This window comes from Portunus trituberculatus, chromosome 10 (genome assembly GCF_017591435.1).
Source record: "Portunus trituberculatus isolate SZX2019 chromosome 10, ASM1759143v1, whole genome shotgun sequence".
In the NCBI taxonomy this organism is placed as follows: domain Eukaryota; kingdom Metazoa; phylum Arthropoda; class Malacostraca; order Decapoda; family Portunidae; genus Portunus; species Portunus trituberculatus.
This window is the reverse complement of record NC_059264.1, coordinates 11,618,113-11,630,334: the sequence shown is the minus strand read 5'-3', so window position 1 is coordinate 11,630,334 and position 12,222 is coordinate 11,618,113. Positions and strand designations below refer to the sequence as shown.

Sequence of the window (12,222 nt, the reverse complement as noted above, 5' to 3'; positions counted from 1 at the left end):
TTCATAGAAATTTAATTCGAAAAAAATTCCTCAGTGTTAAATTCCTCTAAACTCTAAAGTAACATAACAGAGTGTAATTAATAATAAGTTGGATTAAGTATTTGGGAAATCTTGTATATAGTATTTAAAAGTACGTAGAATTTTTTTCTTTGTGATGAAGGTCAATTTACACCTTTTTTCCCAGGTCCAGTAGTTTCGCCGCCTGATGACCCAAGGTAGTGTCACTAGGCCAAAATTAGCACACTAGATACTCAGAGCTTCAGCATTCATGGAAGCTTGGCATCTTACTCAATCAAAGTTTGAGAAGGTATTCCGGTCTGCTTTGGAATGTGTGGCAAACTGAGAGCGTGAAATTACGTACAAGTACCTATGCTGATGATGACTACATAAATCTTACCGTGATAAATGTTTTAGTCGCTTATCGTGACTATTTAATATATCTTGTTGTGGAATTTAAAAAGAGTATCAGATTGTTAGGGGAGTTGTTGGGGATTTCGAGAATGCTTTTGCAATTCCAGTGATAGTTTGATAAAAGAAATTCCATCCTTAATGAAAAGAGATAAAAAAAAAATAAACATGAGAATTCAGCTAGTTTACGTTGGTACTGAAAACTATTCTAATGTGGGCCTAAGGTGTCTTAAAAATAAGAGTTTAAGAAGGGAGTCATTGGCAAAAGCTCAGCGGGAAGGAAGGAAGAGTGGTGTGCACTCTGCGGGGAGAAAACTGCACCCTTCACCATGACTTGGGTACGTAAACCGCAGTTTCTTAGCCCGTTAAGTGTTACATTAGTTCACATACAGGGTACTCCCACAGGTTTTAAAAAAATAGTTTTTTTTTTTTTTTACCCCAAACAACCCAAATCAATCAAGGAGCACATTGAAAACATCTGAAGGGATTAGTGCGCCATTTTTAAATCCCCGCGCCAGGCTGCCAGACAGGGGCTTCCCCAACTCCCACTGTTCCCACATCTGTTCCCTTCGCTTCTGATGTGCCTCATACGCTGTCTTCAACATATTGTACATGCAACCATTAGTTCATTCATTATGTAAACTAAATAAACTCATTTTTAAAATAAAATCGGTGTTGCTTTGGTTTGTGGTCTACGTGTCATAAAGCTCCTTTGGTATGCGGTCTGTGCTCCATCTTGTAATCTACAACAAGAAGGAAATATATATATTTTTATTTTATTTTCACGAGATAAAGAAAACACTTGTCTTGGTTTCGAGAGACCGTCTAGTTAGAGAATCTAAAACATGAGTAGTGGGATGTCTTTTGAAGTGTCAAAGCTGTACGTACAGTACATGTGGTATAGCACACTTCACTCCGACAACGAGAATGTCTTGATCTGCGACCTGTGCTCCTTTCCGGGATTTTATCTACTGCTTATTGGCATCTGAGTATCCAAAGAACCCTTCAGATGTTAACACAAGGGTTTTACAACGAAGCCACGGTAGTTTGCAAGCTTTGTGGCAAATTTTATATCTTTTTTTATTTTATTTTACTCAAAATATCTCGTACAATTCGGTGCATGAATTGACAGATAGAGGTACCGAAGCAATATGTGATTGGAATATTGTTTCTATCTAGTCACATAATGAACATGCACACACTCACGGCAGGAAACATGCAAGGTACTCTCTAAGAATTCGGAGCAATCTGACTCATCTTGTTTCATTGTCTGTCGACTCTTGCACACTTTCAAATTAAAGCCATTTTTTCACTTGCAATTGATGTGTTTATATTCGGAGCAAAATTTTAAAATAAGTTTGATAAGTTTCGGCCAAAATTGGTTGAGGGCAGTGGCGGCCTTGGGCGCCGCACAGGAGGGGAAGGTGGCTGTCGGGTCCGGCCTGGGGCCCAAGGCAGGGAACTGGCAGCAGGTCCTTCTTTTCCTTGGCGGTCTCAAGCTTCATTATAGTCATCCACTTGCAGCACCTCACACTAGATAAGGGTCGCCACAAACAAGGGATCAATGTCTGCCTTTTATGAGATAAGGAGAGTCCTAAAGGTGTGATAAGGACTCCTTCCGTACAGTCTAGTGGAGGGCGTGTACGGGTCCCTGGTTTGTGATGGCACCGGGCTGAACAACTCGCCATGAACGAGGGCACGCTGTGCGCCATGCACCGGACACTGGCAAGATGAAGGGGGTCCTTTAGGGGTGAGAGGACTCCCTTCATGACAGTGGCTGGGGTGTGGTGTGTGGCACGCTGTGCGCCATGCACCGGACACCGGCAGGACGAAGGGGTTCCTTTAGGGGTGAGAGGGCTCCCTTCTTGACAGTGGCTGAGGCGTGGTGTGTGGCGGGTCACTGCTCATGGCGAGCCGTCTGAGTTGCAGTAAGGTTGCATCGTCACTGCCCTCACACCCATGGGACTGCTGGGGCAGACCCTTGGAAGGAAGGGTTCGTCCTGGTGCCTGTGCAGATAAGTACAACAAAATGGTGCATAGGTATCACTACGCCCGCAACGTTATCGTGGAATCGAATCGTTATTATGGAAACTGAAATCTTACCTTATCGTGAAAATTCTCATTCTTTTCGTAGAAACTAGCATCGTTATTGTGGAAATTTGCATCATTACCGTGGAATATATCGTTATCGTGGAATCGTATCGTTATTGTGGAAACTCGCATCGTTATCATAAAATCACATCGTTATTTTCGTCTCGTGCATCGTAATCATCTTTTCTTATATATTTTTTGTTTGAATTCGTTTCCATTACTAAGGTTCACATAGTACACAACTCTTATGATGATATATCCAGCAGTACAATAAAAACTTTAGCAAAGGGCGATACTTTTTTTTATAACATATATTGTGTAATTTCGGGAGATGAAGTAGCTACTTACTTTTCCACATTAGTGTGAAACAGTGTTACAGTTCCTTAAACTTCCACATTTCATTTAAAAGGCATATGACATGAAGAGCTTCCATATTTTTCATCCTTACAGTGACGTCCTGCGTGCTATGTGTCCTTACGGCAAGTTCCTGAAGGACTGCATGGCATCCCTGTGGACTGTGCAAGGAAGCATTACAGCACTGACCATCATATTCTGCTTACGTTCATTTTCACGCCTTCCACGCCTCATGTGACAAGAGGGCAGTACTGTGATGAAGGGGCCTTGCAAGCTTAGAGTTGAAAAGTTATATGCCAGTGTAGGGTAATCATTTGTTTTGGCAACAGAAGAGTGGATGAATGTAATATGGACTGGTATGCGTGCCTTGTCTTTATTGCAAGCTATGCACGGAAAAAGTCAATAAATACAGAAAGAGGTGAGGAATGAGTGGCGGTGAGGGGGCGCTGGTCTTGGCGTCGGGAGGGAGGAAAGTGCTCAGCGGGCGTAGTGCGGGCCAGGGGTGCCGTAGGTAGGCGTCGGGTGCCTGGCAGGGGCGCCGTATCCCTGCTGTGGGTACTGGGCCTCGCCCTCGTAAGTGACCTCGGCCAGGAAGCCTGAGTCGCCCTGCACAGAGTAGGTAACCTTCTGCAGGCGACCGTCGGGCAACTGCACGAAGTAATATCCCTGCGTGTTGTCTCCGTCGCGGGCCTCCTGTTGCCCGTAGTTGTTGCTGGAAGCAGCGTCGTTGACGGCCCAGTTGAAGTCATAGTTGGCAGGCGCCTGCGGGAGGAGGAGTAAGGGTGTTGAGGGCAAGTGTTGGCCCAGGAAGAGAGGGTGGTGTGGGGTGAGGGTGAGGGTGAGGGGAGGGTGAGGCAGGCTGGTGTACTTACTGCTCCATAGGAGTCCTGGGGCACGTAGGAGGCGGCGGAGAGTGCCACGAAGGCGGCCAGGACGAGAAGGAGCTGTGGGTGTGAGTAATGAGGTGAGCGTTAGTGAGGCGTGTGAGGCAGGTGGCGTGTGTGTGAGGCAGGTCCTGGTGTGTGTTAGTGTGGAAGCCAACCCACCTTGCAGGCCATGTTGCTGCAGGAGGCAGGAGTGTGAATGGTGGTGACGGAGAGGTGGCGCGGCTTATATAGCGGTGGTGGTGGAGGTGGTGGTGGTTGATGTTGAGGGGGAAAGCCAGACAGCCCTTGATTCAACGTTCCCTTGGTGAGGAAGAGTAGCAATCGCTGACCAGATGCTGTAGATGAACAGTGATCGTGAAAAAGAGGGTAGTGAAGGTAACGATGTTATTGATTGAAAATCAAGAAAGACGATGAATGGCAAATTCACTAATAGGAATACAATGAAGCATGATTATATGAAGAAGAGGCAGGCCACGCTCCTGGAAATGCCATCACGCCAAACTCTGTGGCGCCACAGGGAACATTCTACCCCATCTCTAACGCAACACTGGGTGTCAGTGTCTCGGACCTGATACTTGGAGATATAACTACTCACTCGGCGCGAGAGTTGGAATTCGCTGGGCAACATGTAGAGGCAGTTTTATGATGTTTTATGACTCTTTTTTTTTTTTTTTCATCTGCGTAGCAAATATTATTGAAGGAATTTTCAACTTTTATGATTTTTATGTGAGTGATGTGGTGTCACTCTTCACTGTCCTGTATCGGTTTTGATGGGCAAGCTGTGGTGCTCAAGGCACAGAGGCACACTGAACTGTCCTCTTTTACATACACCCGTCTTCTTGTACATACACAGGAAACAACAAAGAATAAGTCTATAAGATATCTCTATGAAAGGTGTTTCTCGCTGCACAAGGTTTTCTTCTTCTTCTCACCCCTATTCTATCCCACTCTCTAATACAAGAGTTAACCAGTGTTTTCAGTCATTCATTCTTTTCAGTGGTAAACTCTGGAACTCCCTGCCTGCTTCTATATTTCCATCTTCCTACGACTTAACTTCTTTTAAGAGAGAGGTGTCCAGACATTTCTCTCTGAATTTTGACTAATTCTTTTGATTCTTTTATGGAGATAACTATTCAAGTGGGCCCTTTTTTTCTAATATTTTTTTTTGTCCTTGCTAGTTCTCTCTCTTACATAAAAAAACACTAAATTTATGCATACCATATATGAAAATACTTATGATATTGTTTGAAGTTTTGACATTGATCATTGTTACTTACCTTTACACATTTACATTCCGCCAACACGCCATTTGTGGCATGACTCGCCCCGCGGCGTGGCTGCGATGTCATCCTCTGGTGCACAGACTGCCATGGCAGGACCGCCTTGCCACTGACACTGACTCACCAGCTAGCGGGCAGGTCAGACACTCCGAGTCTGTAATTCATGTATCTATGAACACATGGTATTTACCTGTAATAAATGCTGACATGTGTGACTTTTGTGCTAAATGTAGCCTTAAAATTCAAAATGTGTTGCGACAAACAAGATGTGAGGTAAGCAAGTTACGATTTTGACGCCAGAGGGCAAACAAACTCTGAAATTTTCTAACCACAAAGCAGTGAAGACACCAGCACACACTGTGAAGCGGGAGGGTTAAGGCTAAAGGTGTGCCGAGGCAATGACCGCCATTCCAGGCAATGTTTGGCGCCACTGGGCAGTGTGCGTCACCGTAACCCATCCCCACCACCAGGCCGTAGCGTTCTTGTGTCCGAGCCTGCGGGGAACTGCCACGCACTGTAGTGTGTGAATTGCTGTTCCTAAAGCTAGTTAAAAATGTTGTTAGCTTTATATCAGGCTGTCCTTTGCCATGTTGGTTTATTAATGACCTGACCTGCCAACACGTGTTTCTCTCCTGTCTCGGCTTCCTTCTGGTCTGTTTGTACTCCACTGTTGCTTTCAGTGTCTGTCAATCTGACTTGCTTATAATTTTTTAATGAATATATTCACTGAGGAAATTCCAAACACTAGGAAACAAAGAATGTGTGTGTGTGTGTGTGTGTGTGTGTGTGTGTGTGTGTGTGTGTGTGTGTGTGTGTGTGTGTGTGTGTGTGTGTGTGTGTGTGTGTTTCACTGTTTGATCTGCTGCAGTCTCTGACGAGACAGCCAGACGTTACCCTACGGAGCGAGCTCAGAGCTCATTATTTCCGATGTTTGGATAGGCCTGAGACTAGGCACACACCACACATCGGGACAACAAGGTCACAACTCCTCGATTTACATCCCGTACCTACTCACTGCTAGGTGAATAGGGGCTACACGTGAAAGGAGACACATCCAAATATCTCCACCCGGCCGGGAATCAGACCCCAGTCCTCTGGCTTGTGTGTGTGTGTGTGTGTGTGTGTGTGTGTGTGTGTGTGTGTGTGTGTGTGTGTGTGAGAGAGAGAGAGAGAGAGAGAGAGAGAGAGAGAGAGAGAGAGAGAGAGAGAGAGAGAGTGTGTTCCAGACACTTTAGGAACAGTAGGATATCACGAGCTGGAGCGAGTGGTGGATACAGCAGTGTTGAAGGAGAAGTAAAGGGAAGAGGATTTAGTACTTGATGCCAAGATTCCTGACCCGAACACTAGTATGTTGTTGATGAGACTCGTGTGAGTGTAAGGGTGTCCCTGGCGCGGAGGTGGTGAAGGGGACTGGATGAGGATAGAAAGGGCTGGAATGCTTGCCTTGTCTTTATTGCAAGTTATGCACGGAGGGAGTCAATAAATACAGAAAGAGGTGAGGAATGAGTGGCGGTGAGGGGGCGCGGGTCCTGGCGTCGGGAGGGAGGGAAGTGTGCTCAGCGGGCGTATTGCGGGCCAGGGGTGCCGTAGGTGGGCGTCGGATGCCTGGCAGGGGCGCCGTATCCCTGCTGTGGGTACTGGGCCTCGCCCTCGTAAGTGACCTCGGCCAGGAAGCCTGAGTCGCCCTGCACAGAATAGGTGACCTTCTGCAGGCGACCGTCGGGCAGCTGCACGAAGTAGTATCCCTGCGTGTTGTCTCCGTCGCGGGCCTCCTGGTGGGCGTAGTTGTTGCCGGAAGCAGCGTCGTTGACGGCCCAGTTGAAGTCATAGTTGGCGGGCGCCTGCGGGAGGAGGAGTAAAGGTGTTGAGGGGAAGTGTTGGCCCAGGAAGAGAGGGTGGTGAGGGTGAGGGTGAGGGTGAGGGGAGGGTGAGGCAGGCTGGTGTACTTACTGCTCTATAGGAGTCCTGGGGCACGTAGGAGGCGGCGGAGAGGGCCACTAGGGTGGCCAAGACGAGGAGAAGCTGTGGGTGTGAGGAATGAGGTGAGTGTTAGTAAGGCCTGTGAGGCAGGTGGCGTGTGTGTGAGGCAGGTCCTGGTGTGTGTGTGTTAGTGTGGGAAGCCAACCCACCTTGCAGGCCATGTTGATGCAGGAGGCAGGAGTGTGAATGGTGGTGACGGAGAAGCGGCGCGGCTTATATAGCGGTGAGATGGTGGTGATGGCGGTGGTGGCTGCTGGAGAGGGGAAAGCAGTCAACCCTTGACTTTGTGTCATTCCAATGTGCCATTGTAACCTGGGGAAAAGAGAAAGCACCGTTTTCCTTATATGACCTAGATTTTCCCAGCTAAGTGGAGAGATGACAATTATGAGGTAAAGCGGGTAATTAAATCCATACATTTATTGCAATAGGTGAATGCGAATGTAGCATATGATTTCAATTGCTGTCTCAGAAAATGAATGAAAAAATTGAAAGTCTTCAGATGAAAACCGGGTCATTTACTTACTTATTTTAACACTGTGCTTGATCGTCCCCACTACAAGTGAGGGCTGGTGTTCTCTGCCCCGCCGTGAACTGGTTTTTGTTTCTTTCTCTTATGTTGTGTACAAGATTGGTGCTGGTCCGGGATATACTTATTATTGTTGACTGATTCTATTCCCCGACTGACGGCAGCGCTCATAGCTATGGTGCAGCCTTGGTGTGCGTCCCATAGACTGCTGGAGTGAGTGGGCACCTGCATTAAGCAGAGCAACACTGAAGAAATGTCGTTGTGGAAGCAGAGCTTTCTTTCTATTTTGTTAATGACGGGATATTTTTTTTTAATTACTATTTTCTTTTATTTTCATCGTTTGAGTCTCCATGACGTCCCACTTGAAGTTAGTATGGATGACGTGTAGCCGATAACATCGTTGGTATAAATTTTTCGTCACCTTGCTCCTGCAGATATGACTTTGTGGTGTGACATGGTACTTTAGTTACGGTGAAGGTAGGAAGCTGTTTCTGATGTGACACTAAGATGCCTCAACCAAACCACTCACTGAATAGCGTGCTGCATGGGTTTGCAGCGCTGTAATGTGTTCACTGTTTGCCGGCTGTTCTTCTCAGATGCGGTAGACTGTTGGCCTAGGGGGCCTGTCACACAGCCGCGTCAGGCACGCACGGCGTCTGCCAATTATGATTTAATGACCTGCAAGTGAATGGAAGTATTGTTTGATGAATAAATCCATCCAAAAATAATAACCTTACTGCATGCAGCTGAAACCTTTTGCCAACACCCGCTGAATCTGATTCAGTAAGTTTGCTGTACACTCAAACCAGGGTAAGACTACTACTGTGCCAGACTCTGAGGCAGAAGCGCGTAATGGACGAAGATAGTGACGGTATAAGTTTTTAAGGTGAATGAATGCTGGATTTTTTTTTCAATATTTCTTTGATCTGATTTGAATTATATTGAGGGAATGTGGATGAACTTAAAAAGGGATTGATGATATTTCGGAGTTTTCGCACCACAGCGCCCAGCTGACGTCCAGCACGTATATACTGACTCTTTTCCTGCAGTTTGTTTTTTCAAGACTTGCAGCAGCATGGTAAAGTCCTGTCATTTGTTTACCATTTACGTGGCCAATGTTTGTCAGGAAAATGTAGTAATTATAACTGGTAGGGATACGCGGAGCTCGTGTTGGTATTGTCCCCTAATACCAATGCAGATTTGCCTGATCGTGACTGCCATGATCGGTAAAGGAACACAGAAAGATGCTATTGAAAGTTACCCTTGTCCTCAACCCGTCGACTTAAGACTCTAATGTTTTAAATGGGGAACCCTTCATTACATGTGAATGTGAGGGACAATAGAAATTTCTGTGATACATTTTTGCGTGACAAATAGGAAGTGTCTCTGTGAAGTGAACGAAGCTTGTATCTTCCTTTGCCATGGTCACGACTTTCATGAGGAGGATTCTAAAACGGTGAGGTGGAAAGACAATGTGTTAGCTGGACAAGTGAATCATCAGTACGAGGGGCGCAAAGTCCTGACTTATTTATTTATTTATTTATTTTTCATGTCCTGGCCTATAGCGCCTGTAGGTAACTTGAAGAGTATTGGAAGCGCTGTTAAGCTTCCATCCATTAGTGGAGCAAGTAATTTTATTCATAGTGGTACACATATTAGGGCCCATATCACCATCTAAGCGCATCTTTGGTGTAACTACCTAGAACTTGGGTATTATGGTGACGTGTAGGTAACGTTAAACCACTCGAGAAATGGTTTCAAGGCCGTACTTGGTGGGATTCGAACTTATGCTTGGACGTCTGCCTGATCCCCACGCTCACCACCTTATCCTCTATGCCACCGTCTGCTTAACAACAAAATCATTAGCCACTGCCATAGCTGCACACCACCTGAAGTAATGTGAACGAGATATAGAATTTCACTGCAGTAAATAAAAGAAATAAAATTGGAAAAACCCTGAAGAATACAATGTTAGGATAAGACTTTGTTGTTGTGAAGGATGTGTCTGGCGTTTGAATTAGTATATAATTTCAACGTGCTCAGCTGCTTGATTTCTCTTAATGAAAATCAGGTTCTCCTTTAGCACTGCTCTGCCTCACGGATCACATGGGATGTTTTCACACGAGTGTCATTTCACTGTCGGGACAAACACTCACGTCAAGTAACACATTGTAGTCCATCTCCGCTGAAGCACTGACACCTGCCTCCTCCTTCACACACACACACACACACACACACACACACACACACACACACACCGCGTAGTGTAGTGGTTAGCACGCTCGACTAACAATCGAGAGGCCCGGGTTCGAGTCCTGGAATGCAGCGAGGCAAATGGGCAAGCCTCTTAATGTGTAGCCCCTGTTCACCTAGCAGTAGAATACCTACGGGATGTAACTCGAGAGTTTGTGGCCTCGCTTTTCCGGTGTGTGTGTTGTGTGTGATGTGGTCTCAGTCCTACCCGAAGATCGGTCTATGAGCTCTGAGCTCGCTCCGTAATGGGGAAGACTGGCTGGGTGATCAGCAGACGACCGAGGTGAATTACACACACACACACACACACACACACACACACACACACACACACACACACACACACACACACACAAAGAGGCTGTGTTGTGACCGCTTTGCATTAATTTTATTATACTTGCGGTCTTCAAGTCCCAGTAAAGTTTAAAATGAATAGGCATACGTTCCCTATCCCTGTGGTAATGCGAAGGCAACTTATTTATAAGTTGGCGAGAACACTGTAGAAAGACGTGGCGCCGTCGTGATGTGCTGCCTGCCACGAGGCACTAGACTTTGCTGTCAAAGTATAAGTGTGCAGCATCAGCATCAGGAACACCACCATTAGCATTAACAATAGCAACAGCATAAGGGAGATAAAAAGGAAGGCGAGAAGAATGAATAAGAACAGAAAGGGCTGGAATGCTTGCCTTGTCTTTATTGCAAGTTATGCACGGAGGGAGTCAATAAATACAGAAAGGGTGAGGAATGAGTGGCGGTGAGGGGGCGCGGATCCTGGCGTCGGGAGGGAGGGATGTGTGCTCAGCGGGCGTAGTGCGGGCCAGGGGTGCCGTAAGTCGGCGTCGGGTGCCTGGCGGGGGCGCCGTATCCCTGCTGTGGGTACTGAGCCTCGCCCTCGTAAGTGACCTCGGCCAGGAAGCCTGAGTCGCCCTGCACAGAGTAGGTGACCTTCTGCAGACGACCGTCGGGCAGCTGCACGAAGTAATATCCCTGCGTGTTGTCTCCGTCGCGGGCCTCCTGTTGCCCGTAGTTGTTGCCGGAAGCAGCGTCGTTGACGGCCCAGTTGAAGTCATAGTTGGCAGGCGCCTGCGGGAGGAGGAGTAAAAAGGTGTTGATGGCAAGTGTTGGTCCAGGAAGAGAGGGTGGTGTGGGGTGAGGCTGAGGGTGAGGGGAGGGTGAGGCAGGCTGGTGTACTTACTGCTCTATAGGAGTCCTGAGGCACGTAGGAGGCGGCGGAGAGAGCCACGAGGGCGGCCAGGAAGAGAAGCTGTGGGTGTGAGAAATGAGGTGAGCGTTAGTGAGGCGTGTGAGGCAGGTGGCGTGTGTGTGAGGCAGGTCCTGGTGTGTGTTAGTGTGGAAAGCCAACCCACCTTGCAGGCCATGTTGGTGCAGGAGGCAAGAGTGTGAATGGTGGTGACGGAGAGTCAGCTTATATACTGGCGAGGCGGTGCAGGCGGCTGCGGTGGTGGTGGTGGGGTTGGGAAAGCCAAGAAGCCCTTGGCTGAACACTGTAATGTAAAATGAGTAACAATCGCTGAGATAGACCTGACGTGGTAAATAATAACGTTAAAGATAATGGAGGTAATTCTTCTGTTTACGTGAAGTAAAACAGATAGCTTTTTGAAAAGTTCAATTAAAACCTATAAAACTTTAACGGAAGTGATTGTTTCACTAGAGGCACTGGCTTGATCTGTGGCCACATTTCGCAGCCAGTAATTTCTGAATAGGACTTACCTGAAATTAATGAAGTCAAAAGGCAATGTCTAACAAAGCATTCTAAAAGATTGAGGCTTTTAGCCTCTATAACCATACATCATGACAGTTACCAATACATATCTCAGAACAGGAATGGAATTTCGACACCTATCCAAAATCTTCATCAGATCACCACCGAACACCCAAGCTGCTGGACGCATTGCTGAGCTGAGCCAGATGGCACCACCGCCGTCAATACATTACAGTGATGACAAGGAAAAGTGATGCGCGCCCTAATTATAAATACGAAATCTGCAGTGTATGTATAATAGATATACATAGTGTATGTAGGTAAACTAATCAAATTTTGAGAAACGTTTTTCACTAAGCAGATATATTATCGAAAGACTGATTAGAATTATGGAAATATGCAAGGGAGTGACTCAAAAATTATGGCTGTGAATGAAAAACAGTCCTAATTCAAACCTTAACCATGAAGATGCACTAAGAGGAGGTGTTGGCATGGAACTATAGTCTCCCTGCACAGCGAGCCTTGCCACTGCCAACAGGAACACTGACTGCAAGTCATTTAAATTCACCCCTGAGAAGTATCCTGAAGTTACTTTTTGTGTGCGATCACACTACAGGGTAACTGTAACAGTAATCAGTAACAGTAAACAAGTTGATTAGATTGCCATTATTTCACAAATGATTTACGTACAAAGGTATAACACTTTTATTTGCACAGCTT

The 12,222-nt window shown here is 46.4% G+C and overlaps 2 protein-coding genes and 1 non-coding gene across 5 annotated transcripts; 1 reads left to right on the top strand and 2 right to left on the bottom strand.

The window, feature by feature from the left end:
* Positions 1-3,247: 3,247 nt before the first annotated feature.
* On the bottom strand, positions 3,248-5,027 carry LOC123502047 (cuticle protein 7-like). The gene is made up of 4 exons (XM_045251199.1): positions 5,018-5,027; positions 3,900-4,075; positions 3,726-3,797; positions 3,248-3,615 (listed from the first exon to the last, which is right to left on the bottom strand). Exons 1-4 carry the CDS (start codon positions 5,025-5,027, stop codon positions 3,331-3,333), a joined length of 543 nt encoding a protein of 180 aa, XP_045107134.1. The 3' UTR covers positions 3,248-3,330.
* A 1,429-nt stretch (positions 5,028-6,456) lies between these two features.
* On the bottom strand, positions 6,457-11,172 carry LOC123502190 (cuticle protein 19.8-like). Of its 3 annotated transcripts, XM_045251428.1 has the most exons (4): positions 7,524-8,312; positions 7,150-7,312; positions 6,971-7,042; positions 6,457-6,861 (listed from the first exon to the last, which is right to left on the bottom strand). In XM_045251428.1, exons 2-4 carry the CDS (start codon positions 7,291-7,293, stop codon positions 6,577-6,579), a joined length of 501 nt encoding a protein of 166 aa, XP_045107363.1. In that variant the 5' UTR covers positions 7,294-7,312; positions 7,524-8,312; the 3' UTR covers positions 6,457-6,576. The 3 variants fall into 3 exon arrangements, with proteins under 3 accessions (XP_045107363.1, XP_045107364.1, XP_045107365.1); XM_045251429.1 differs by lacking the exons at positions 7,150-7,312; positions 7,524-8,312 and adding an exon at positions 11,147-11,167; XM_045251430.1 differs by lacking the exons at positions 6,457-6,861; positions 6,971-7,042; positions 7,150-7,312; positions 7,524-8,312 and adding exons at positions 10,467-10,862; positions 10,975-11,043; positions 11,147-11,172.
* Trnav-aac lies at positions 9,786-9,854 on the top strand. The gene has a single exon. It is a non-coding gene; the product is annotated as a tRNA-Val (tRNA).
* Positions 11,173-12,222: the final 1,050 nt, after the last annotated feature.

Excerpts from the sequence above, each read along its gene's own strand:
- LOC123502047 (XM_045251199.1), bottom strand. Across the intron at positions 3,798-3,899 it reads GCAGCAACATGGCCTGCAAG|CTCCTTCTCGTCCTGGCCGC; the intron begins GTGGGTTGGCTT and ends TCACACCCACAG. Across the intron at positions 3,616-3,725 it reads CCCAGGACTCCTATGGAGCA|GCGCCTGCCAACTATGACTT; the intron begins GTAAGTACACCA and ends CTCCTCCCGCAG.
- LOC123502190 (XM_045251428.1), bottom strand. The coding sequence starts at position 7,293 with ATGACACAAAGTCAAGGGTTGACTGCTTTCCCCTCTCCAGCAGCCACC. Across the intron at positions 7,043-7,149 it reads GCATCAACATGGCCTGCAAG|CTTCTCCTCGTCTTGGCCAC; the intron begins GTGGGTTGGCTT and ends TCACACCCACAG. Across the intron at positions 6,862-6,970 it reads CCCAGGACTCCTATAGAGCA|GCGCCCGCCAACTATGACTT; the intron begins GTAAGTACACCA and ends CTCCTCCCGCAG.